General features: G+C 42.8%; 4 protein-coding genes across 6 annotated transcripts; 3 read left to right on the forward strand and 1 right to left on the reverse strand.

The window, feature by feature from the left end:
- The first annotated feature begins 874 nt into the window (after window positions 1–874).
- Window positions 875–5,054, forward strand: LOC136530284 (vacuolar cation/proton exchanger 2). Of its 2 annotated transcripts, none has more exons than XM_066523059.1 (11): window positions 875–1,554; window positions 1,767–1,837; window positions 1,969–1,997; window positions 2,106–2,302; window positions 2,392–2,604; window positions 3,061–3,186; window positions 3,333–3,449; window positions 3,536–3,589; window positions 3,732–3,848; window positions 3,970–4,063; window positions 4,475–5,054. In XM_066523059.1, exons 1-11 carry the CDS (start codon window positions 1,207–1,209, stop codon window positions 4,486–4,488), a joined length of 1,380 nt encoding a protein of 459 aa, XP_066379156.1. In that variant the 5' UTR covers window positions 875–1,206; the 3' UTR covers window positions 4,489–5,054. The 2 variants fall into 2 exon arrangements, with proteins under 2 accessions (XP_066379156.1, XP_066379163.1); XM_066523066.1 differs by having other exon boundaries at window positions 876–1,554; window positions 4,478–5,053.
- A 1,322-nt stretch (window positions 5,055–6,376) lies between these two features.
- Window positions 6,377–10,370, forward strand: LOC136539712 (uncharacterized). The gene is made up of 2 exons (XM_066531685.1): window positions 6,377–8,186; window positions 9,857–10,370. Exons 1-2 carry the CDS (start codon window positions 6,475–6,477, stop codon window positions 9,861–9,863), a joined length of 1,719 nt encoding a protein of 572 aa, XP_066387782.1. The 5' UTR covers window positions 6,377–6,474; the 3' UTR covers window positions 9,864–10,370.
- A 766-nt stretch (window positions 10,371–11,136) lies between these two features.
- LOC136530268 (glucan endo-1,3-beta-glucosidase 5-like) lies at window positions 11,137–13,091 on the forward strand. The gene has a single exon (XM_066523058.1). It carries the CDS (start codon window positions 11,265–11,267, stop codon window positions 12,777–12,779), a length of 1,515 nt encoding a protein of 504 aa, XP_066379155.1. The 5' UTR covers window positions 11,137–11,264; the 3' UTR covers window positions 12,780–13,091.
- Window positions 13,092–13,136: 45 nt separating this feature from the next.
- Window positions 13,137–18,836, reverse strand: LOC136530242 (protein STRUBBELIG-RECEPTOR FAMILY 6-like). 2 transcript variants are annotated; one of them, XM_066523056.1, is made up of 16 exons: window positions 18,582–18,836; window positions 17,300–17,432; window positions 17,154–17,225; window positions 17,000–17,068; window positions 16,835–16,906; window positions 16,670–16,738; window positions 16,503–16,574; window positions 16,331–16,396; window positions 16,184–16,249; window positions 15,780–16,114; window positions 15,396–15,682; window positions 14,639–14,907; window positions 14,427–14,562; window positions 13,926–14,056; window positions 13,671–13,827; window positions 13,137–13,584 (listed from the first exon to the last, which is right to left on the reverse strand). In XM_066523056.1, the coding sequence occupies exons 1-16, from the start codon at window positions 18,664–18,666 to the stop codon at window positions 13,444–13,446; spliced, it is 2,160 nt and encodes a 719-aa protein (XP_066379153.1). In that variant the 5' UTR covers window positions 18,667–18,836; the 3' UTR covers window positions 13,137–13,443. The 2 variants fall into 2 exon arrangements, with proteins under 2 accessions (XP_066379153.1, XP_066379154.1); XM_066523057.1 differs by having other exon boundaries at window positions 17,295–17,432.
- Between the last annotated feature and the right edge of the window lie 7,019 nt (window positions 18,837–25,855).

A 25,855-nucleotide genomic window follows, 5' to 3' on the forward strand; every position in this document is an offset into this window, starting at 1 on the left:
TGCGAGACGAATCTAATGATACTAATTAATCGGTCATTAGCACATGTGGGTTACTGTATCACTTAAGGCTTTTCATGGACTAATTAGGCTTAAAAGATTCGTCTCGCGATTTTGTCGAGAACGGTGCAATTAGTTTTTTTTTTCGTCTACATTTAGTACTCTATGCATGTGCCGCAAGATTTGATGTGACATTTTGGGGTGAAAATTTTTGGAAACTAAACAGGCCTAGGCCTTGTTTAGATCACCTCCAAATTCCAAGTTTTTTCACTCTCTCTCCATCACATCAATTTTTAGCCGCTTGCATGGAGCATTAAATGTAGGTAAAAAAAATAACTAATTACACAGTTTAGTTGGAAATCACGAGATGAATCTTTTGAGCTTAGTTGGTTCACGATTGGACAATATTTACCAAATAAGACGAAAGCGCTACTATTCATCGGGTTGTAATTTTTTACGATCTAAACATGGCCCTAGCTTTCAGCGTTTCACTCTGTGGGGCTAGAGTGGGCATTAGTGGAGGTGTGGAACACCACCAAACTGAGATGCAGGCATCATTGTCAGGAGCATATTTATCATTGATCAGATCCGCTCATCATCGGCGCCCCTCCATCATTTTTCACTTCTCACCGGGCTAACCCCAGTACACAACTACAGGATCCGCTCGCCACGTCATCGAGATACTGGGGCCCCGCGAGGGTACGCCTGCGGGTACGAAGAGAAAGAGAGAACCCCCGTGCTGGCCACGGCACCTTCTTCTCACCTTCTGCCCACGAACGAAAGAGCGGCGCGAGCAGGGCCGTCGGCTTTCCGCCCTGATACGTGGGCCCAGCAAGATCCGGGCCCGCCCACCTGGCGTACGGCCGGGGCCCCACCCCCGAAGCACCCAGGCAGCTTCGTCGTGCTCGTGCTCGTGCCGTGCCCGGCGCATCGGCGTCTCCTCGCGCATTTCTCCTCCTCCTCGCTCCTGCCTCGCCGAGCGCATTTCTCCCTGCCGTGAACGGAAGATTCGATCACCAGTTCGGCGCCGCGCGTCCGACCCCAACCCAACCGCGCTGTCCACCCGCCGCCTCCTGCCCTCCTCCTCCTCTCCGCATTTGGTGTGGTGATCCTGATCGAACCGCCTTCACCACCCAAGTACGTGCTCGTCGCGTACTCCGCTCTGCGGAGGAAGGCCGCCCGCCCGCCCGGCCGTCTCTGCGTTGCTGCATGCGCGGATCCGCCGGCGCGGTCCTTGATTCGAGCCGGGCCGCGGCCTCGCAGATGATGGTGGCGGAGAAGCCGGCGCTGGGGTTCCAGCAGGCGCACGCGGAGGGGGAGGACGAGCTGGAGCTGGCGTCGCCGGCGGGCTCGCCGGCGCCGCCGCCCCGGAAGATGCACTCGCTGGACTTCGAGCACATCGGCTCGCTCGCCGCCGTGGCCGAGTCGCTCGCCCCCGGGAGCAGGTGGCGGAGGGCGCTCACCAGCGTGCGCGTCGTCATCTTCCAGGCCAAGATCAACGTGCTCCTCCCCTTCGGCCCGCTCGCCATCATGCTCCACTATCTCTCCGGAACGCACGTAAGAGCTAGCCCCCGGCCCCGCACTTCGTTTCCAAATCTTACATTTTTTTTTCTTTTCGCCAACGAAGTGCACGTACATTTTCTACTTTCGGCGGCGCGTTTGAATCTTTACTGTCAAGTTCATTGTTCTTCCGCTGCATTTAAGTTGCAGTACGCATAAGCTGACGCCTTCCCTTTTCTGTTTGCTTCCATCAAATGCGGGCTCCACAGCAAGGATGGGTTTTCCTTTTCAGCTTAATCGGCATTACCCCGTTGGCCGAGAGATTGGGATACGCAACTGAGTAAGTGTCAACAAAAATGGTAACTTTAGTTCCCAGTTACTTCTTATGCTAGTAGCAATTAAGATTCAATTCTCCCGTCCTATATACATTTTCTATGTCCTAATGGATGCTACTTTATTGCTCATGTGCAGGCAACTTGCTTGCTACACTGGCCCAACTGGTATGTTCTTCGGTCCCATACTGTGTTATCTTTCCTACGCGAATCTTAGCTTTAGCATCTGCTTAGTATTCAGTAAAGATGTAACCTTTTCTTTTCATCTAATTGCAGTTGGGGGGCTACTGAATGCTACATTTGGAAATGCAACGGAAATGATTATATCAATATATGCACTGAAAAATGGGATGATTCGAGTCGTCCAGCAGTCACTCCTAGGATCAATATTGTCAAATATGCTGCTGGTTCTTGGGTGTGCTTTCTTTGCTGGTGGTCTTGTACATTCTAACAGGGACCAGGTCTTCAACAAGGTAGTCTATTTCACAAATCTGGTTTTCCTAAACAATTTTTATATTAAAGACTTGCTGTAGTTTCTATTGACTTGAATTTATCATTGCAGGCATCAGCTGTTGTAAACTCAGGACTACTGTTGATGGCTGTCTTAGGCCTTATGTTCCCAGCAGTGCTTCACTTCACACATTCAGAAGCACAGTATGGAAAATCTGAAGTAACTCTCTCAAGGTTTAGTAGCTGCATCATGCTTGTGGCCTATGCTAGCTATCTATTTTTTCAACTAAAGAGCCACCGCAGTATGTACAGCCCAATTGGTGATGTAAGTAGCTTAACACTAAATCTTTGCAAACATTGGAAACTGGAAAACCAAAAAAAAATGCATGCATAAGGATATGAGTTCATTGACTGCACAAAAAAACCTGGGTCACTTCTCTTTGTAATAAAATGATTATATTTGTCGGGGACTATGCTTTGTTAGAAGTCTGGATCAGGTTGATGTAGGTAAGCTGTAAAGGATGGAACATGATAAATGTAATAATGCAGTTAACAAGAAAGACTAGCAAGATATTTGGTTCTCCTGATTTTTCTTTTACTATGGGCACATCCATTTACAAAATGCAATCATCAGAAACATTTTAGTTTATCTTTATCTAGGACATTTATAACTACATCCTAGCAAGTGAGAACATCAAACATAAATATAATCATTTCATATATTTCATTACACTTTTGTGATATTCACACTTCAAATTCGAATTTCTACTTGCCACAACAGGAAGAAGAAGCCACTGAGGAGGAGGAGGATGAAAAGGAGATAACACAATGGGAGGCTATCTGCTGGCTTTTTATATTGACTATTTGGATTTCAATACTCTCAGGGTACCTGGTTGATGCCATCCAGGTACTGAAGAGCTTGCTGACAATTGCATTCCTCTGTTCTCTCCCTCTTGTTAGTAATAACTAGAAAAGAGGACCAAATATATCTCTATTTTACCTCTATATAAATTTCTATTTCTTGAACCATGCTTCTTCAACATGTCATAACAGGGTGCGTCTGAATCATTAAACTTGCCAGTAGCCTTTATTAGTGTTATTCTGCTTCCTATTGTGGGGAATGCTGCTGAACATGCGAGTGCCATTATGTTTGCCATGAAAAACAAATTGGTAATTGTTACTCCTTTCTTTTCACCTTTTGCAATTTTTGACAATAATGTGAATTCGTCTTTAGCCTCATTTTCCCATAATGACAGGACATTACATTGGGAGTTGCGATAGGATCATCAACACAGATCTCCATGTTTGTGGTAATAATACTTACTGCACCAGATACTACTACCCAGCTCTGGTTTTATAAATTCTTTTGTCATTAGCCAGATCGTGTTTTTAGTCAGTAGATATCATCTTTTTTTAATAATTTCCTCTGTTATTTTTTTCCACGATCGGCAGATTCCATTCTGTGTGGTAATTGGCTGGATGATGGGGCAAGAAATGGACTTGAATTTTCAACTGTTTGAGACAGCGACTCTCTTTATAACTGTACTAGTGGTGGCATTCATGCTACAGGTATGCTTACAGAAAAAATCAACATCTATTTCCCTTTATATATGAAGTTACTACCACGGGCTGTTTTGCATCCTATTTTTTAGTTCTAATATTTTACATTTTATTATATATGTTTTTCCAGGAAGGCACATCAAACTATTTTAAAGGCCTTATGCTCATCTTGTGCTACCTCATAGTTGCTGCAAGCTTCTTCGTCCATGTAGATCCTGATGCAAGTAAGTATATTGTTTATTGCTTTGTTAGATGCATGAGAGCAAATTGGATCAAAATTGATGGGTTGGTGGAAATGCAAGAACTTAACCATTTGGATTAAAAAAAAACAGTCAGACTATTGCTTTATTTCCTTACCATAAAGGACCATAACTGTGGAAGTTAATTATCCCATTTGTAACTAACATATTCAATATATGATATCGCTGTCAATAGACATGATCGTTTCAAATTAGGATGCTTTCGTTCAAATTCTGCTATCTATAACACAAACTCATCAGACTGAACTAAGACAAACCTTCAATTGCATCTGGTGGATTGTCTAGAAAACAAAATGCTTAATTTCAAGCATCTGGGTTATTTGCTTTGCATTTATTCATCTGCATCCCCTAACAATCTGCTTGGTTGGCCTGAAGCAGGTGAGAACTAAGTGACAAATCTACAGACAGTATATCTGTGAACTGAATGGAGAGGCTACGACCTAACTGCAGAGTTAGCAAATAGCATTGCCTGCGTAGATGAGGACCTGCCAGAGCCCTGAGTTTGGAAGCAACTTGTGCACCAAAGGGTTTAACTTGGGGCTCAAGATTACAAGGAGCTGATGCAGCTTTTTTAGGATAGCAACAGCATCCCAGTTGAGGAACTGTAACTTTATGTGATGATCACAAAAATTACCATTGCATTTGTTCAAGCTTCATGTGCCACAGTTTTTATGTTGTTGTGATGTTACTGCTGGTAGGTACAACGATATTAGACCTATCGGTAAGGTCGTTGATCTGATCGAGAAGCTTGCTAATGTACATTTTCAGGGTATGGGTCAGTAAACACTGAACTGTCTGGCAGGAAATTTTTGATTTTACATTGTATTTTTTGTTTTCTACAAAAAAGGTTTTTATTATGGCCGAGTCAACCGATGGTAACGTGTCGACCGCCTTTTGAAACAGCAGGATGTGTAAAAACGCCAGGTGCCTCTTGTCTTTTACAATGTGTAAACCAAAATGTTGTGCTTGTTCTAGAAGATTTATTTTTTATGCACGGTTCGTAGTCGATATTTTTACTAAGAAATGTTTGATCTTCTACAGTATTTGTTTGCGTAACTTTTATGCAGGGTACCTTTCATATACGCATGAAATAAAGTTGTGTTTACCAAAAAAAAAAAAAACTTTTGCGGTTATAGTATTTGGTTATGAGATAAGAGGCAAACAAATATGTTACTGCCCATATATCATTTTGACATGACGCGATTACGAAATTGCTTGGCTTGTATTCTTTTCTTTACAATAATCCATGTAACTTGTGTGTGTTAAATTTGTTTGTGGTTTGAGGTTGCAGCTTGCATAGAATAAACATGTCATTGTAATACCGAGTACACATAGCTAGCTCAGCCGCTCAGGTATAATTTCACTGGATGGAGAAGGAGAAAGCAGCGTGCTAGCGAGTATGCATGCAATAGAGAGTCTCGCACATGTCCCAAGAAAACTCCTCTCTCAACCCACATGACTCAGGCCCTATTTAGTTCCACCAAATTCCTAACTTTGACACTATACAAAAAGAAAATTTTCCGTCACATCAAACTTGTGGTAAGTACTAAATATTGACGAAATCAAAAACTAATTGCAAAGACGAACGTTTTGAGCCTAATTAGTCAACGATTAAACAACTATTACCAAATAAAAATAAAATGATACTGTAGCTATACTGTTGCTACAGTGTTTCAGGCGGCGCCAACTCGGTGCAACTAAACGTGGCCTCAGCCATCAAGTATTGTTTTTTTATTGTTTTTGGAGATGACCTCGCCTGGCGATCTTCTCCCGTTGAGGACGCCCTACGTACAAACATGTTTCCACAACTTTGCACGACCATAACGTGAGATGTTACCGTCATGAATGCAACATACATTAATGCTATGCATTTGTGCTGGTTTCATATTATGTTTTATGTTGCGAAAAGTTTTTAAAACCTTTGGACAATTTCTATATTTTTCTGGTTATTTTTTTTCCTTTTTGATGAAGCTAGATCTATCTTTTAAGCACCTAAAGATATTTTTATGAGCTCTAAATATATTATAAAGTATATCTCTAGATTTTAAAAAAAACCATTATCAAGTATTTATCATATTGTTTAACTAAAAATGATAAACAGCTCTTCAAAATCACTTCAAACCAATTGAATCGTTTTGATAGTTCATGCGTAAGATAGTTTTAAGAAAAAAAATCAGACTATAAATAATGGTTCAGAGCTCTAAAATAGATTGTTTTCCCCAAACATATAGAACGGCCCATCTGACCTCCTTGGCCCAGCTCGCTCGCTCTTGCGGTCTTGCCTTCGCGAGGAGTCGCGGCAGTCTCGTCATCAACGATTCCAAATACAAACCTCCCACAACTTCAGCAGAAACCCTAGCCCTAGATCCCCCACCATGGATCTGCTCCAGTCCTCTTACGCGCCGGACGACGCCTCGTCTCCGGAGGACTCGGCGGCCGCGTCCTCGCCGGAATCCTCGCCGCTCCGCCTTCCGTCCAAGTCCGCCGCCCCCGCCGTCGACGACACCGCGCTCGCGCTCTCCTCCGCCGCGTCCGCCGCCCGCCCGCTCGACCCCTCGCTCCACCTCGTCGCCTTCAACCCCACCGCCGACCAGCTCTGGGCTCCTATCCTCGGGCCCCAGCATCCCCACGCCCCAATATCCTCCGCCTCCGGCAACCGCAACCACAAGCTCGGCCACGTTGAGGACGCCGCGGTCCTGCCATTCCTATTCGACGAGCAATACAACACCTTCCACCGGTTCGGCTACGCCGCCGACCCCTCGGGCCTCCACATCGTCGGCGACGCCCAGCCGCAGGCGCCCGAGCCCGACACCGTCTACAACCTCGCCCCCTCCGAGCACAAGCGCCGCCGCCTACTGGCCAAGGCGGACAACCAGGACGAGCCCGCGCCCCCGGAGGCCAAGAACCCTGCCTCCGAGGAATGGATCCTCCACAACAAGCAGAGTCCCTGGGTTGGGAAGAAGGAAGCGCCTCCCGCGGAGCTCACCGAGGAGCAGAGGCAGTATGCGGAGGCGCACGCTGCCAAGAAGGCCGAGAAGGAGGCCCGCGGCGAAGGAAAGAGCGAGAGGACAGAGGTTGTGGTCAAGACCACCTTCCACGGCAAGGAGGAGAAGGACTACCAGGGACGCTCCTGGATCACGCCGCCCAAGGATGCCAAGGCCACCAACGACCACTGCTACATCCCTAAGAGGTGTGTGCACGAGTGGGTCGGCCACACCAAGGGGGTCTCAGCTATCAGGTTTTTCCCAAAGTATGGACATTTGCTGCTGTCTGCAAGTATGGATTGCAAGATTAAGATCTGGGATGTTCTTGGGTCACGGAACTGTATGCGTACTTATATGGGGCACTCAAAGGCGGTAAGGGATATATCATTCTCCAATGATGGAACTAAATTCTTGAGTGCTGGGTATGACAGGAATATACAGTACTGGGATACTGAGACAGGGCAGGTGATCTCGACCTTCTCAACTGGGAAGGTCCCATACGTTGTGAAGCTCAATCCTGATGAGGATAAGCAGCATATTCTCCTTGCCGGAATGAGTGATAAGAAGATTGTGCAATGGGATATGAAGTCAGGGCAGATTACGCAAGAGTACGATCAGCATTTAGGGGCTGTGAACACCATAACTTTTGTGGATAACAACAGGAGATTTGTGACCTCGAGTGATGACAAGTCTCTTCGTGTGTGGGAGTTTGGCATCCCTGTGGTGATTAAGTATATCAGTGAGCCGCACATGCACTCAATGCCATCGATTGCACTGCATCCCAACTCCAATTGGCTGGCAGCGCAGAGTTTGGACAATCAGATACTGATATACAGCACCAAGGAGAGGTTTCAGCTTAATAAGAAGAAGAGATTTGCTGGCCATATTGTGGCAGGTTATGCTTGTCAGGTGAACTTCTCACCTGATGGGAGGTTTGTGATGTCTGGTGATGGTGAGGGTAGCTGCTGGTTCTGGGACTGGAAAAGCTGCAGGAGATTTAAGACTTTGAAGTGCCACAATGGAGTTTGCATTGGATGCGAGTGGCATCCATTGGAAACTAGCAAGGTTGCAACCTGTGGTTGGGATGGTGTAATTAAATACTGGTAAGTTGATCACACAACCATGGATGCTCCTTTAAATTGGAACCGCTGCTTTTAATTGCTTTGTAACTATTCAGAGGTCTTTCTTCTTGTTATTAAGAGTAGTATTTTCTGTTAAGTACTTACTGAAACTCTCAGGCTCACAATGCATTTAGAGAATTAAGGTTTTACTGACTTAATCTCATGCATGGTGCCCTTGCAAAAATTGTGCTAAGATTTTTATGAACTTAGAGCATTTGATTTTGTTTCATATTACAGGTTATGATAAATATACACTCTTTTGTATATGTTTGATTTGATACTATATTAGTTTTGCTTTCATAAGAATTGCTTTAGTTAGTCACAAACACTGTAAAGTAGTAGGATACATACTTGATTATGGTTTACATGCAAAACTTGCACCCAGAGGCTAGATTACGTATGGTGGTGTTTTTATTTTTGTGTGCTCTAAATGTGGTTTCAAACACTGTTCTTCCATAAACTGTATAATTTCTTGTCTTATTGCTGATACTCGTGGTTGCCCTGCACTCTTTTGCCCAATACTTTATTTTCTAAGAGGTGTGAATATCTGTAGTTTCATGTGCTAGTGAAGTTGTGATGGTGGTTAATTGGTTGTAGTGTTATTTCTACTTATGCTATCATATTTCTTCTCAAAGGTGTGATAAACCTGGCCATGCATTTAGGGTTTACCCCTTGTAATATCTATTGCTGTTGCAGTGTGGTGTTGGTACAATTGACCAAAGGGATCACTTTTATGTTCCATATATTCTACTGAAAATAAATACATGTTATTTTCCATGATGTTTACAAGAATGGGAAGGGCGGGCCTGGTGCAAGCGGTAGAGTCTTACCGCCTGTGACCGGAAGGTCCCGGGTTCGAGTCGCGGTCTCCTCGCATTGCACAGGCGAGGGTGAGGCTTGCCACTTACACCCTTCCCCAGACCCCGCACATAGCGGGAGCTCTCTGCACTGGGTACGCCCTTATGTTTACAAGAATGGGTTAAATGGAAATTGAGCTAATGATGTGTAGTTGTTCCTATATTTACTTGGCCCTATGGCAGTTGATACTTACATCAAACTGTATGTTATTCATTGTTTGTTTCCTATGAGTGTGCTGACATGTAGAATTCAGCATGAATAATTTTATGGTTGAATTTATTATGTGTGAAAAATACATGTTTTATGTGACCTGCTTTTGTTACCGCTATAGAAAATATTTGCTTAAATGCCATATTTGCCAAAATTGTGGAATTAAGAAGTTGCGAAAATGCTTTGTTATCTACTCCCTCCGTCCCTAAATAACTGTTGTTTTCGTTTCCCGAGAAACAACTTTGACTGAATATATATAAAAAAATATTAATATTTATGGTACAAAATTAATATCATTAGGTAGATCGTTGAATCTATTTTCATAATAAATTTATTTGGAGATACAAATGTTGCACAGATTTTCTAAAAATACAGTCAAACTTATGGCACGGAAACCAAAAGCCACAGTTATTTAGGGACGGAGGGAGTATTGAGTAAGCTGTATCTCATTTGATGTGTTTGCCTGATCAACTTTGCTATCTTGTTGAACCTTTAAAACACTCTTAGGTTGCCATCTTTTTTTTTCTCTGTTGTCTTCTGTATATTTATGATATAGCACTGACATTCCTCTGAACAACTTTCAGGGACTGAAGTTTGGCAGAGAGATTGCTTGAGCTCCTGGGAAAGGTTTTGTAACAATCCAATTCACAAGGGCTGAATGTCATGAGATACTGTAAGTCAACATGCTCGACGAGAGAATCCCGGTTCGATGCAGGAGAAAAATGTTGTGTTTTTGAGGATACATATCTGGGAGAAGAAGGTGGTGCTTTTCTGCTACCTTTGGGTTGGTTCTGCCCTGCTAGATGTTCAAATGTACAATACTCGCACCAGATTCAAATTTTGAGTTGTATCTTTGCCACTAGCAACTTGTTTGCGGTTTCTGGTAATCCTGTTGGTTCCAACTTTTGTAGCATCTGAGGAAGTGTGTGTTGTGTAGTACTCCCTCCGGGCCATTTTATAAATTAGATCCCTTTTTAATAGCTGCAGCCAAGTGAACAGAAAAATAAATAGAGATTGAGCTGAGTCAAGTAACCTACAGATCCATGTTAAATGCTTGACGCCTTGATTCCTGAACAATTAAATAGATTGTAATTGATTCTGAATGTGCAGATATACATATATACTAAAAGTAGAGTATTAAAGTTCATAGTAAGATCTAGGGTGCACCATTGGATTAGAAAAAAGCTCTTTGATTCATTGACGTAATCATATTTTGACCATTTACTTGTTTTCTATTACTTTTTTTTAGAATATAAACTTATAATAATTAGGTAGTACATTTGAATACAAATGTAACCGTATTAAGTTTGTATTATAATAGCTAAATGTTATTGGTTAAAGACTGAAGTATGAACATGTGCTTGATATGCGTGGTTTTCGGTTGGTTAGTGCACGAATAAGGTCAAGGCCCTGTTATACATAAATCAGGTAGGTATAAAATTAGCTGGTTCAGGAACTGTTGAACTTGGGCCAGAAAGGTGACAAAACAGAAGCTCCTCCACCGTTGTTGCACTTGTACGTCGATGTGTTGGACTGTTGGTGTCTGTCTGGGCGGGCATGGCACCACGCAATCCCGCTGCTAAGACGTGGGAGGGGACCCGCTATCTCCGTCGTCGTTTCCTATCCTAGTAGAGATGCAAAAGAATGATTCCCTCCTTTTCCTAGCTTCCAAGGTCAAAAACCACGCGGGCTTACACTTGTCCATCTCCTTCCGGTATCTGATCCCTTCTTTTCCTTGTCCTCCTCCAAACTCATCATCGTCTTCCATCTTCACATCCATCAGTCCTCTTCTTGACACAAACACCATTTGTGTATATGCTTTCCCTTCTCGGTGCAAACACCATCTGGCGGTTCCGGCCGCCAACCCTATATCTTCGTCGTCATCAGTTCAGACCTGCAAACCCACCGGTGGCCGGTGCACATAACATACAGACAAACGCGGCACTGCGCAGCGCAGCACGTACGGTGGTGTGCCGGCCAGTGATCAATAAGATGGCGGCGGCGCTGCGTGCGCTGGCGGTGCTGCTGTGGGTGGCGGCGGCGTACCCGGTGGTGTTCCGGGCGCGGCCCGTGCAGGCGCTGGCGGCCAACTGGGGCACCCGCGTGCTGCACCCGCTGCCGGGGGACATCACCGTGCGCCTCCTGCGGGACAACGGCTTCGACAAGGTGAAGCTGTTCGAGGCGGACCCGAACGCGCTCCGGGCGCTGGGCCACTCGGGGATCCAGGTCATGCTGGGCCTCCCCAACGAGCTGCTCGCCTCCGTGGCCGCCAGCGTGAACGCCGCCGAGCAGTGGGTGATCCAGAACGTCTCCACCTACGTCTCCAAGTACGGCGTGGACATCCGCTACGTGGCCGTGGGCAACGAGCCCTTCCTCAAGTCGTACAAGGGCAAGTTCGAGGCCGCCACGCTGCCCGCCGTGCAGAACGTGCAGGCGGCGCTCGTCAAGGCGGGCCTCGCCAGGCAGGTGCACGTCACCGTCCCGCTCAACGCCGACGTCTACGAGTCCGGCGACGGCCGCCCGTCCACGGGCGACTTCAGGCCCGACATCGCGGGCCTCATGGTTAGCCTCGTCCGCTTCCTCCTCGACAGCGGCGGCGTGTTCACCATCAACATCTACCCGTTCCTCTCCCTCTACGCCGACCCAAACTTCCCCGTCGACTACGCCTACTTCCCGTCCCCGGGGGCGCCGCCCTCGCAGGCCAGCGTGCAGGACGGCGGCGTGCTCTACACCAACGTCTTCGACGCCAACTACGACACCCTCATCGCCGCGCTCGAGAAGCACGGCCTCGGCGCCATCCCCGTCGTCGTCGGGGAGATCGGCTGGCCCACCGACGGCGACAAGAACGCCAACGTCGCCAACGCGCAGCGGTTCAACCAGGGACTCTTCGACCGCATCGTCGCCGGCAAGGGCACCCCGCGACGCCCGCGGATGCCCGACGTCTACGTCTTCGCGCTGCTGGACGAGGACAACAAGAGCGTTGACCCCGGAAACTTCGAGCGCCACTGGGGTGTCTTCAACTACGACGGCTCGCCCAAGTACCCGCTCAGGCTCGCCAACGGCAGGGCCATCGTGCCGGCCAAGGGCGTCCGCTACCTCTCCAAGCAGTGGTGCGTGCTCCGCCCGGACGCCAGCGCCACCAACCCGGCCATCGCCGGCGCCGTCGGCTACGCCTGCGAGTACTCCGACTGCACAAGCCTCGGCGCCGGATCCTCCTGCGGGAACCTCGACGCGCGCGCCAACGTCTCCTACGCCTTCAACCAGTTCTTCCAGGCGGCCAACCAGCAGAAGGCCGCCTGCAACTTTAACAACCTCTCCGTCATCACAACCACCAACCCGTCCCAGGGGACCTGCCGCTTCGAGATCATGATCGACACCGGCCGCCACGAGCTGACTGGCAAGTCGCCGTCCGCCGCCCCCAGGGTGGCTCTGGCTTCATCTTCATCATCTTGGAGCGCCGTGCTACTGCTCGCCTTGGTCGGCCTTACTACTCTGGTCGCCTGGTGAGCGTGACACTGCAACGCAACGGCTAGAAACTAGTAGCTAGAAAGGCCGGCCCAATTCTTTAATTTTTCCAACTAAACGCTGATGGTAAATGTGCATTTGCCGTTGGGATTATTGGCGAAGGGTAGCTTCTGACCTTCTGTTACTAGCAAAGGGGATTCTTTCTGATGTACATATGCATGACAGAGATGTTGATATGCAATTTGGTTGGAATATGTGGACGTGTCCTCTGTTGATGTTTCCTGGATATATGGTTCGGATTTCAGAGGATATATATACATAAGACTAATTCTGTGGCAGTAGTAGTGCTACATCTTCCCTGATAATTTTTGGACAACGATCAGAGACGAAATCAGAAAGTTGGTTGTCTTCAAAAGATATCCATATACACGGCTGAATGAACCATATACTATATATTTTTTTTAAAAAAGGAACTTTCTTTTCACCCCTGCTTCAGGTTGCAGCAGCATTGCAGAAAGGTCTGGCATTGCTTTTATATACAAAACACACAATGACTCATAGTAAAATGGCATAGGTAAAAGTCACATTTCACCTGACACCGCCACATGTCACACCATCACAACTCACAACAATGCTAAGCTGCAAGTTTCTATGACCTGTGTGTCTTCTATAGTTCCTCATCGAACTCTAGGTACATCATTTTCCCCTAGAACGTGTGATCACCAGATTCATCGAACCGGCAAGAATTCCACTCGTTGCTTAGTGCTGTCCCCATGCTTGCTCGCTGCACAAGACAGACCAGTGACTGGACGACCTCCGACATTGGTGGCCTGAATTCTGGCTCAGGCTGTGCAATTGGAAATTGATCAGTCAGCAACACTGTACAAATCGCTGGAGATGCGAATAATAGCAACTAAACTTGAGATGGTTTACCTGGACACAGAGGGCGATTGCGTCTGCGAACCGAGAGAGTGATTTCGCATGGTACAGCCCCTCTAATGTTGGATCAACCATCTGATCTAGCGAGTCGATGTCGTGCAGCTGCGGTGAAGCCCACCAGACTAATGATTGCTGGGACCTTGGCCGAGAGCTGAAATAGTTTCAGTCAACAGTTATCATTCAGTCTAAACTCACTGTCTCATCTTGTTACAGTGTAAGTAACAGCGCTGTAGTCCTTAGCTTGCTCACCTGTCAAATGCTTTCCGTCCAGTCAGTAGCTCAAGCATGACGACACCAAAGCTGTAAACGTCGCTCTTTTGAGAATACTGACCGGACATGGTCACCTCAGGAGCTCTATATCCCGAGTTATCATCTGATTCCTGAAGATGTCAACATGTAAGGAAATTTTTAGATAAAGTTTGCTCATTATATATTCAATGCTAACTTCAGAACTTTTTTTTAAAAAAAATACTAACTTCAGAATGCATACTATAAGAATGATAAAAAAACTTCATGAATAGAAACTGAAATCGTCTGCTTTGTAAGGCAGCAAACACTGTCCGTTTATCAGAATAAGGTCTGATAGTCTGCTTTTAACACTGATTTATCTTCCACAATCTATTCCAACCACTGTGAACAAACAATAACATTAAATTGTAACTTCAAAATACTTGCATCAGAGGACATTTATCAGATTCACATATTTTTTACACCTGTCACCTGTAAAACAAAAAATGAACAGACTGATACCTGGAGTTCCTGGTTGGGAATTAGGTCTGCAAACCCGCAGTCTGAAATATGTGGGTTAAGATCATCATCCAACAGTATGTTAGATGATTTGAAATTCTTGTGGATGATAGACGGCGAACAAGTTTCATGTAGATACCTGAAAACAGCACATATTCAGTTCAAGACTCCCACCCCCACCACCAAAAGACACATGATGAGTCTGTCTGACTTACTCTAATGCCCTCGCCGATCCTAGAGCAATCTTTACACGGTTATTCCAAGATAATGGTTTGCTGTACCCATCCGACAGGTGAAGGAGGTCATAAAGAGATCCATTCTTGTAGAATTCATATGCCAGCAAGCACTGTCCGTGCTCCGAGCAGTAGCCATCCAGCTCTGAGAGGTTTGGATGATTTAGCTTTGCAATGCTGCCAACCAGCTCGACGAAGAAGTCAGATGGGCCTGGTATGGCAGAGAAATTGATTTTCTTCACAGCCAGAATCTGGTGGAACAAGTACAGACCAAAAACTGAGGCTAGGATGGTTTAATAGAAACATCAAGGTAAATTTACAGTCTCTGTTACTATAACATGATAAAGTATGAGCCAAAATTGTAGGAAAAAATATCAAATTTATCTTGAGATAAGAAATTAGAAACCCTAAATCCTATAACCAATCCCGTGAAGTTTTTGTACTATGTTAGCGCTTGCATACAGATTTGCATGGTGTGTACAGTTTGTGAACTCCAGTCTGAATATGGGTATGCTACTGCTTACATGAGCTTAAGATAATCAATTTTAGTTAAGAGCATAATCACTGATACTTCAAAGTTATAAAGTAGTATGGATTAAGAATCAATGCTGTTAGGTTTGGTAAAATAAACAAATTCTTTGATAATGAAGGTTGAAAATGTGTTCTTCACTCTGGAAAGAAAATGGTCAAACAAAGGTTACTGAGCATAGGTTTTAGAAAAAAAGGTTACTGAACATACCTTCTGATCACAAAGCTGTGCTCTGTAAACACGGCCAAAACGGCCTTCACTGACCAGATTGTCAGCACTGAAGCTCTTCGTTGCTATCTGCAGGTCTGCCACTGTGTATGCAGTTGCCCTGATGCAAGAGACGTTTACTTTCTCTGCGGCAGGCTTGTTAGTGGGATCATTTTCGTCAAAGGACTTGTGAAGCTCAATTTTTGACGGTGGTTTCAAGTTCATCGAGACATTCTTCTTCAGTTCCTTTGCAGTGGGCGAGAGTGAGATAGCACGGATGGGCCTCAGCTCTGAACAGCAACCATTGTTCAGAGAAAACAAATAAGCAACACCTAGATTCTATGTTAAATATTTTTTTCTTACTAGTACATGGTATGGTAGACTTACGTTTAATTTTCCTGGAAGCAAGAGGGCTGAGATGCTCATTCTTTTCAGGATCACATCCCTTTTGACGCCTCACAGATTTCCTCTTGATCAGAAAGAAGGCAACCAATGCACCGACAACCACCAGAGAGATCACAATTCCAGCAACTGCAGCACCTCCTACTTTGGAGCTTTTGCCATCACCACCACCATTATTGGTATCACTTTCTCTCGATGGACTATTGTTATTGTTACTATGACTAGGAGTTCTAGAAGGTGATGGTTTCGAAGGTGGATTGTATGACGGAGGTGCTGTTGCAGCTGATGCAGGACTGTTGCTAAAGGAGTTGCCACTTGTCCTACAATAGAAAGACTGAATTACAATACCAATCCGGTAACCTGGAACTGTGGTAGCGAAAATTACTTACTGGAGATTGCTTATGCTCTTCAGCTTATCAGGAATCGACCCACTGAATTGGTTATTTGCAACATTTCTGCACGTGATATTGATAATTGGATCACTAATAAAAAGATATTTGTGTAAACAGCAGCATGTGGTAATTGTACCAACTTACAGGTCCGTCAGAGGGAGATCAGTGAGGACATCTATCGTACCAGTAAATTGGTTGTCCTGCAAATAACTGAGGATATAGCATGTCATCATTGTACTTTGAGTTTTCCGTACTTATTTGGATTGTGGACAACAGATTTATAATGATTAATGAAGAACAAGGAGAATGTCCTCACAGTGTGCTCAAACTTGTCAAGGAGTCGAAGCTTTCAGGAAGATTTCCAGAAAATGAGTTGTATGAGAAGTCCCTACAATAATTTTACCAATTATTATGGAAGAGATAATATCATATGGTAGCTCACTAGTAAAATTTCTGTTCAGATATAACTAAAAAGGCACTCACAGTGTTGTTAAGTTGGTGAGTTGGTCGAACATAACATTGATGTCTGACAGCTGATTATGACCAAGATTTCTGAACCAAATAGGGTGGTATAACATTATATTGTGAGATATAGTCAATGTCCTAGAAAGAGACAGTACGAAAGACCTGTAAACATAACCTACTTACAAATATTTAAGTGCAGCCATTTGGGAAATGGAGTAAGGTAAAGTTCCAATGAAGTTGTTATTCTCAAGATTTCTGCAGGCCAAGTGTTCTGTCAGCACTTAAAGAATGATTGACAAAGGAAAAGAAAGGCAGTCCTAGAGCTGTGAAGGTCAAATAATAGCTTACAGTCTCTCAAGATTTGGTGGGAGATTATAAGGGATATCACTTCCTCCAAGATTATTGTTGCTCACGTCACTGCAAAAATTATAACAGATCAAAATTACAGCGCTGTGTACCATCAAAACACTGAAAGTGTGTGAGAGATGATGATTCCACTAACAGCTCAGACAGTTCAGTGAGGAGATTCATGTTGTATCCCAGGGTCCCTTTTAGTCTCATACCAGGCAGTTTTCTGAAGGAAATTAGCATGTCAGATGAAACGGAATTTTATGTCAGAATCAAGTCGACTTCTCTGTGTCACCTCACATTGTTGTCACTCTGGAACCGGAACAAGTAACCCCGAGCCAAGACTGGCCACATGGGTCGCCGTTCTGTGGTACCCAGTTTGTCAGCTGCGACGACGAGTTCACGGTTGTGTAGAATGTGTTGAGGGCACTCACTGAGTAGGCAGAAACATCAACTCAGATAGCGTGACAACAATAATTCCGGTGGAAATATCATGATTAGTGTTTATTCGTCAACAAGTTGTCAGTTTTCAGCAATCAATCAACAGTACAGCCTCTTGACAATGAATATGAAAATTATTAATACTAGGTTTTCCTTTCAAAAAAGTAAATGAAACTAATACAAGTATTATCCTAGTTGTACCTTTTCATCATCTGAGACTCCTAACAAGCATATACAGCCAGTACTACTCTGAAGTCAAAAGTAGCAGTCCTACTTGCAGTACCAAGAAAAAAGGTGCCTTGAATAACCGCAACATTCGCAAAATTAAATAAACAATTGGGCATGTTTCTTTCTTCCGGGTTAGCCGGATAGGGCAAACAAAGCTACTAAAACGCCGAGGACAAAATGGAGAAACACTCGGCCAAACCTGTGACACGGTATGTATCAGTCCAAGACCAAATTCCCAATCATCCGAAGCTTAATGAAACTTAGGCCCCGTTTGGCTTACCCCAGAATCCGGCTTGTTTGGTTTTTTTTCTCAGCCTTCTCTCACGACAATTCAGCCAAAAGCGTGTTTTTCAAACAGTTTCAGCCAAAATTCAGCAAGCCAACCTAACCTATAGAAGTTTGGCCTTCTGAAGCGGAGAAGTCAAAGAAAAGGAATTGGAAAGAACATTAAGAAGACAAGAACTGAACAGGTCAGCAATAATTTGGCGTTCCCATGGGCCCAAGGTTGGATAAAGAATTCGTCACAGTGATTTTAAACGCTAGAGTAACTCGAAATGACCGTGTTTTCCCCGGTCCGTAGCAAAGAAAGGGGATGCTCTCAGAACAAGCTGTAGCAGAAACGTCTGTGGCATACTCGCATCGCATATGAGATAGAAAACGAGCAACGTTTATGCACAACACTGCTACTGCCTCCAAACCAGAAGCAGATTTTTCTAGCAGTCTGACGGCAGACTGAAGAGGAAGAAGCATCACGAACAGTCCCATCCATTGATGCCCTAAGAAACATATAGAGAGAAGTCCGAACAGAACAGAACCAAGGGGGCAAAGGCAGTGTTCTTGGCATGCTAAACCGAACACATATATGCTTCAGTTGAGGAGAGATGGGAGAACTAGGGGAGCATGAATCGCGAACCGTCGTCGGAGTTGGTGTCGGCGGTGGCCCCGGTGAAGACGGAGAGCGAGAGTAGCGCCGCCACTCCGGCCACGCCCAACGCCATGCCTGGAGCTGCTCTGCACTCAGTGGTGTTCTCGCTGGAGTATCCAAGGAAGAAGGTGAAGGGAAAAAAAAAAGTTATCTGCCTCTGTTCACTTCCCTTCTCTCTTCTCCCCTCCTCTGTCCGCTCTTCCCCTGTTTGTTTGTCAGTGTGACAGTGTGTGTTTTGTTTTCTCCTCGCTTTCCCTCAGCGCGCTCCCGTATATATATACGTCCACAATCTTGTCAGCGTCAGAGAGGTAATCAGGACGACAGAGGTGCCCTTGGAAAGGACTTGTTTCACGGACGTTTTTAACTTTTTTTTTTGGTCACGGACGTTTTTAACTTGTATTTACTGCTTTTCCAAAAGTACAGTACAGTATAATCTGGGTCAATTTAGAAATATATTTGAAAAAAAATATAGTTCCATCGGCTTCGAGTTCATTTAAGGTGAAGAGGACAGAAAAGCTTCTAAACAGGTAGCTAAACAAGCTCTAAACGAAACAGGGAGCGCGTAGTATTTTGGAATGCGGCTCGCACATGTTTCCCCTGTGCTGTCACGTTGTGCGCGCATTGTCACTGCTAGCCTACGGCTACACATGGAGATGGAGGCCGGCTGGTGGAGTGGCGGTGGTGGAGATGCATGGATGACTCTCTGCCGTCGGCTGGATCATGTCCGGACGAACACGGACCCGGTGGCTGCTAGTAGCAAGATTGCTATAGCCAAGGGAGTGTACTACTACATGTAGGAATGAATGCCTTTCGGCGACCTGAGGCGGTCACGATGTTTGTGATGACGAAAAAACAAGAGCAGATGCATCAGTCAGATTTGCGTTTGTGTTGCTTGTGTTGTGTGTGACTGTAACATCACCAACACACCACCAGCAGTATTTCTGCACCATGCCCATGGACCATGCATGGTATGGGCCGGCGTAAGGACGTAGCGTAGGTCCCGAATTACGAGTCATTCTAATTTTTTTAAGAGTCGAAACATCTTAATTTTTATCAAATTTATATAAATAATAAAATAATAATAGCATTTATAATATCAAATAAGTTTCATTAGATTCTTCATTAATTATATTTTCATAGTACCTATTTAATGTCATAAATCTTTGTAATTCTTTCTATATAAATTTGATTAAACTTAAGATGTTTTAACTCTAAAAAAAAAAAGTTAGAATAACTTATAATTTGATGGAGGGAGTACTACTCAAGGTCACACTAAAAGCAGTATCTCTGCCTAAACGGCCGCTTAAACCGGCCATATAACTTATGATCATAATTAATCAAAATCTATGTATATTAAGTGCACAAAAGACACCCCGGACCTTATTTGGTTACACTAGAATCCACGTCAATCCATGTGTGTGGGACTGAATTAAGATCGAACTTAGTTTAATTTATACTCCAATTCACCCTAACACACATGAATTAAGGTGGATACAAGTGTACCAGAACAAGCTCTTTAAGGATTTGTATTCCACGTCTTTAGGTAAGATGTTGCCATTATAGTAATTGGTAATATGTGTGGCATAAATTAGCGGTTTAAGGATACCTTTTGGCTTTGAGGGGGCACAAAACTTTTTTCCCTTTCATTCATCCGCTTATCGTGTTACTTCGAGGTAGGGAAATGGGAAAAGTTTTTTTTTTTTTTTTTTTTTTTTTTTGCTAAAAGACGTCCATTATTGGACATTGCAATAGCTAGTGACGACTAAAGCCAAGTGAAACGACGGCAGCATATAGCACGTCGGCGGCCTTTTCGTTCTTGGTGACTTTTTGCCTCTGCTCTGGCTATGATCCACCGACAGTGTTATTTAGCTCACTCTTGTCCTTGGTTAGATTCAAGAGTGACGCGTCCATGCGAGACAGTAAAGGCAGAATAACCGTTTTGGTTTCTGAACTATTACTCAGTTTTATTCTTGAACTTTTAAAACGATCGTTTTAGTCATTAAATTCTACTTTTAGGCTCCATTTCATCCTAGAACTATGAAGATGATTATTTCAATCCTCAAATTTTATATTTTGGGCTCAATTTCATCCATAAACTACAAAAGTACATTTTGGTCTTTAAACTTTTATTTTTCAACTCGGTTTTATCTATCCAAAAAGAAAAAAAAATTATATTTTAGGCAAAATTTCATCCATAAATTATCAAAATACATTTTGGCACAACTTCGTCCTTTATCCAACACCACCCACAGTTTGAGATGGACAGTCATCGTTAGGTACTATTGTTCCTAGCGTCGTCCCAGCTACCAAATCGGATTTATATTCATATTCTAAGATGAATATAAATATAGATCTAAATATTCTTAAATATGAATTATTTTTAGCCAATGGATAAAAATATTATTTTATACACAAATGGTTATTAGTTGAGCCTAATGCTAGAAGTAGCTAAGGAAAAAAATTATAGATATGCTATTGTTTCATTATATCCATGTATTCTTAAGGAATAAATAGCGTTCGAAGCAATTGCAATTGCTCCCACAAAAGTCATCTATAATTGGATATATATAAACAATACCATTATAGTTGGATATATCGCTAGTGGTGTTGAAGCTGACCAGATGCAACAGCACAACGTTCCACATAGAACGATAGACAAAGTTGAGTTTGAAAATAAAAGTTTAAAGTCCGAAATGCAAAGTTTGAAGACTAAAATTATCATCTTCATAGTTTGTAGGATGAAATTGAGCCCAAAATACAGAGTTTGATGACTAAAATGATCATCTGCATAGTTCTAGAATGAAATTGAGCCTAAAAATACAGTTTGAGGACTAAAATTGCCGTTTTAAAAATTTAAAGATGAAAAGTAATAGTTCAAGGACCAAAATGACTATTATGCTCACAATAAACTAAGATGGCCAATGCTACAGTTCTCTTTATTTATTGAAGGTAATAGCTTAAACAAATCTGAGCCATTAATTTTTTAGATTTTTAGATTAATTAATTAATTGCCTAGAAAAAGAAAACAACTTAAATCCTCAAATTAAATTATGGGAGACACATGAGTAGGCGCATGGCCTTTTATTGTTTGTTCCTTTGCATGCAAAGCCTTCCGATCGTGCAAACCCATCAACCAAAGACAGCCCCGCGGCAGGCAGAAATATCCCGTGATTACACATTTTCCCTTTGATCACATTATAAAAAAGTTACACAGTAAAGCGCGATGTCGTACACACGTCTGTGTATATCACGTTCTACAAAACGCACCTGTATATATCACGTTCCAAAAAGGTTACCACTATATTATGTACCCTACACACCTCTGTCACGTTAAAAAAATAATTGCTAACTCTCCATCACGTTGGAAAAAAGATCGTACCAAACTTTCCAAAAAGAAACAGACAGCATATTTGGACACTTTATTTCCTTCCAAAATTAAAAATAATTAAATATACAATTTTATTATTGCCTCCTATAAAGTAATGTATGGTAAAAGATATCCAGATCGAGAGCTCGCGGTTATTTGGGAGTGCCACAACAAAGCCCAACTAATATACATTAGTCTCTTTTTGCCCTTGGTGGTTCGCTCTCTCAACGCTTGCTATTTCATTTCATAACTTGTGCTTGTGTTGTTGCTTGCCTAACAGTAGCTTTCTTAGCTTGCTCCTAGCTTGTTTAGTTAGTTGCCTTGCTCTAGTATAAGTAGTGTAGTTGTTGCTCTCCATATTAGCTATCTAGTTGCTAGATGGTAGTTCTAGTTGTTTGCTTGGTTGTGTGCTTAATTCTTGTTGTTACAACTAGACTTGTGTAGGGCTTGCTTCGTGGTGTGTCGGCTAGCACTACTACAAAATGATTTTGCGAGGCAGGCCAAAATATTAACGGAGGCGGGCATATCTAGCGACCACCTCCGTAAAAGATTTGGAGAACTCTAGGAAAATGCCCGTCTCCCAAATCATTTATGGAGACGATTGCCTCCGAAATTATTGATTAACGGAGGCGGTCGTCTTAGTACTCTGCCTCGATAAATCGATTTAGAATTATCAAACAGTCTCTGTTGTTGACATAGTCTATACGAAAGTTACAACTCTCAATAGAATCTACAACTTTATAGTTGAAAAGCTTTTTATTTGAAGTTGTTTCGAGTTCCAAATATGTGTTCGAAGGTTATAGATTTTGAAATTTAAAATCTAGAATTCCTAAACGATCTTGAATGTCCACATAGTGAATACATAAGTTGTAGTGGCCGACCTGAGCTACATGTTTACTATTGACAAGTTTTTATTTAAAGTCGTTCAGAGTCTCAAATATGTGTTTTAAATTCACATATTTTTATATTCATTTTTTTTGAATTTTTTAAAATAATCTCGGATGGAGATACATCATAAACTAAAGTTGTAGTACTTGATAAGATTTAAAACTTTATAGTTAAAAGTTTTTTCATTTGAGTTCATTTAGTACCCAAAATATCTAATATAAGATTATGAAATATTGATATAAAATAATAACATATTATATATAGACATGAATGAGTGTGTGGTGGAGTAGTAGAGATGAGGTAGTGTTGAGTGTTAGGTCATAGGTTCAAATCCTAAGAGTCATAAATTTTTTGGTTTTTTGGTTTTTCGGAGACCGGTAACGGAGGCGGACGTTTTAAGGCGTCTGCCTCCATAAATGGCATTGATGGGTATGGCGTCTGCCTCCGAAAAGCTTGATTAATTAACGGAGGCTTTTTGACGTAGCGGTTGCCGTGCCCGCCGCATTTAATAGAAAATGTCTGCCTCAGTTAATGAATCCCGTAGTAGTGTAGGCAAGTAGTAGTTATTAGGATCTATCTCTTTTACTAACACACTTGTCTAGTGTTTTGAGCTTTTAGAAAACTTAATTAGGTTATTCATCTACTCTAGCCATTCATAGATCTTTCAGTTGCTCTAAATAGTTGTACCTTTTCTTTTTTTTTTCTTTTTTCTTTTGGTCACTGTAAAACTCTTTCTCCAACGTGCTCAGCACGTTTAAAAAAATTGCCCAAATTTCTGAAAGCCTTTTGTAAGATTTTACTTTCAAGGTATGCAATTAATTGTTGGCACAAGCAACCAGCATAGTTCATTAGTTCAAGATTGTAATCCTATTTGAAGTTATTTAGTTAGTGACTTAGTTGCATCATTTGGTGTGACATCTTGATCTGATCAAACTGTACCGTTCTGACAAAAAGGATGCATGGTGGTTGAATTCCAACAAACTACTAGCCTTAGGGTACTGCAGGCTGCTGGTGGTTATGAGATTATCAGGTTTGTTAGGGCTTTGAATTCATTTCTACGTGGCCTGCTGATTCTCTCTCTCTCTCTCTCTCTCTCTCTCTCTCTCTCTCGTCATGCTGATTCTCTTTTAAGTATCCTTGGTTAATTGCTTCCAAGAGGAATCCATCAGTACCGTATGCCCTTATCGCTTTTTGCTGAAGCAAAATATTTGTACTTGTACACATTGTCTTTGGTCGAGGTCACTTCATTTGCGATGGGCGACCAACCAGCTGGTTAAAGTCAATTGAACTATTGCAGTAGTTGTAGAAACATGACAATATGACATGTCTCCCTTTTATCATGACTAGGTAGTGTGTCCGTGCGTTGCTACGGGATAACTAATAATTTATAATAAAAACACACGGATCGCACGATAAGATAACAATACCATAAAAATTAAATACTAACGTTAAAGTGACAGTTAATCCAAAAAGCATAGTTTGTGAAATTAATAGTCACGGAGAGCGGGCCGTTGCAGGCTCACAAACTCTACTGTATAGACTTTTCCGTGATGCGGCTAGGATCATGCTCGTGCGTTGCAACGGGAACAAGATAATGCCACGATAATTTAAATTTGATCGTGCGTTGTATTGTTAAAAAATGATTTCGACCGTGACGTTCGCAACAATCCGTTTGTAGCCCATAGTTATAATTTTGGATGGAGACATTTATTTAAATACCCATGCATCTCCTACTCACAACAATCACAAACCATATTTGTAGTTACATATATAGTTTTTTAGTTTAGTGCCCATACTTTGCCTAAATACCGGCCGCTCCAACAAATCACCCGACCTCTCACAACCCGGAGGTGAAAGCCTGTAGTGCCATGAAAATTAATCACTCAATTTATGCTCATTGATGCCTCCTTATGTACTGTCGTCATTCTATAAAACCATGGAAAGCCTCATGAAGGAAGCCTCATGTTAATGACAAGAATAAGCCTTTTGCAGATGATGGCATTCCGAAGGAAGAAAAAGATTGGTATCAAACAATCCCTACTAAACCTCGGGCCCAACACAAGGCCTTAACCTAAGCCTAAAAGCATTGATTACTTAACTATCGGTCAACAAGCTCGTAGTATATACTTGATAGGACAATTACTTAACAGGTTCTTCTGAGGACACTTGCATAAACATTGCAGTTACAAAAGCTAATAAGAAAAATATAGTTTAACAGTTTAGACTTTATAAACTCTACAGGGGAACAAAGAAGGCAATGGTCAACCTGTTAGACAGTCGCAGATGATCGCCTGGTCAGCGAACGTCATGTCCTAAGCAGTTGTGGTGAGTTACGCAACGGGTTGCAGGTCGGTTGGCTTGGGCTATCAAACATACAAGTAATAACTTAATGAAATATAAGAGAAATCCGTGAAGCATTAAATTGATTAATAGTGTAAGAACCTGCATGTCGGTTGGCTTTGGCTATCAATCAGATTTGAGCATGGGCAAATTCCTTGAACACAGTAGATCGCGCACCATTCAGACTGCATTCAAAGCAACTTGTATCAGATCACCTTATTCATGATCGTATAATCAATCAGATATGTTGGCTAAGGCTAAATTAATGTGATTTATGATTATATGATGCCTGAACTTATGTGGAAGGTAAATGAAGTTGAGATGAATAGCGAGTTCATTTTTGTTAAAAAAAATGTGCAGCTATTCACTTCGCTATTGTCAGTTGGTGAAAAGAGCAACTACTGCAACCAAGCTGTGAATACATAAAGATGAGCAATTGGGCAATCATTCAGAAATTTTAAAGAAACTAATAAATGATGGTGTGAGATCGAAAACAATTGATTGAAATAGAAACACAACAGATCTACAGTTGGACTTGGAAACTCTGCTAACAAAAATAATCTACAAGCCTTTCCATGCTCTATTAAACTAAAACTAAAATTTAGATGGATATGCCAAAATAAGATGTCAACAATGACGTTCACGTACTTAGATCTTAGCTGATGAC

This window comes from Miscanthus floridulus, chromosome 2 (genome assembly GCF_019320115.1).
Source record: "Miscanthus floridulus cultivar M001 chromosome 2, ASM1932011v1, whole genome shotgun sequence".
Classification (NCBI taxonomy): Eukaryota; Viridiplantae; Streptophyta; class Magnoliopsida; order Poales; family Poaceae; genus Miscanthus; species Miscanthus floridulus.

Excerpts from the sequence above, each read along its gene's own strand:
- LOC136530284 (XM_066523059.1), top strand. The coding sequence starts at position 1,207 with ATGCGCGGATCCGCCGGCGCGGTCCTTGATTCGAGCCGGGCCGCGGCC. Across the intron at positions 1,555-1,766 it reads ACTATCTCTCCGGAACGCAC|CAAGGATGGGTTTTCCTTTT; the intron begins GTAAGAGCTAGC and ends CGGGCTCCACAG. Across the intron at positions 3,590-3,731 it reads CACAGATCTCCATGTTTGTG|ATTCCATTCTGTGTGGTAAT; the intron begins GTAATAATACTT and ends CACGATCGGCAG.
- LOC136539712 (XM_066531685.1), top strand. The coding sequence starts at position 6,475 with ATGGATCTGCTCCAGTCCTCTTACGCGCCGGACGACGCCTCGTCTCCG.
- LOC136530242 (XM_066523056.1), bottom strand. The coding sequence starts at position 18,666 with ATGGCGTTGGGCGTGGCCGGAGTGGCGGCGCTACTCTCGCTCTCCGTC. Across the intron at positions 14,563-14,638 it reads GGATCGGCGAGGGCATTAGA|GTATCTACATGAAACTTGTT; the intron begins GTAAGTCAGACA and ends TGCTGTTTTCAG. Across the intron at positions 13,585-13,670 it reads CAATCGCCCTCTGTGTCCAG|CCTGAGCCAGAATTCAGGCC; the intron begins GTAAACCATCTC and ends CCAATTGCACAG.
- LOC136530268 (XM_066523058.1), top strand. The coding sequence starts at position 11,265 with ATGGCGGCGGCGCTGCGTGCGCTGGCGGTGCTGCTGTGGGTGGCGGCG.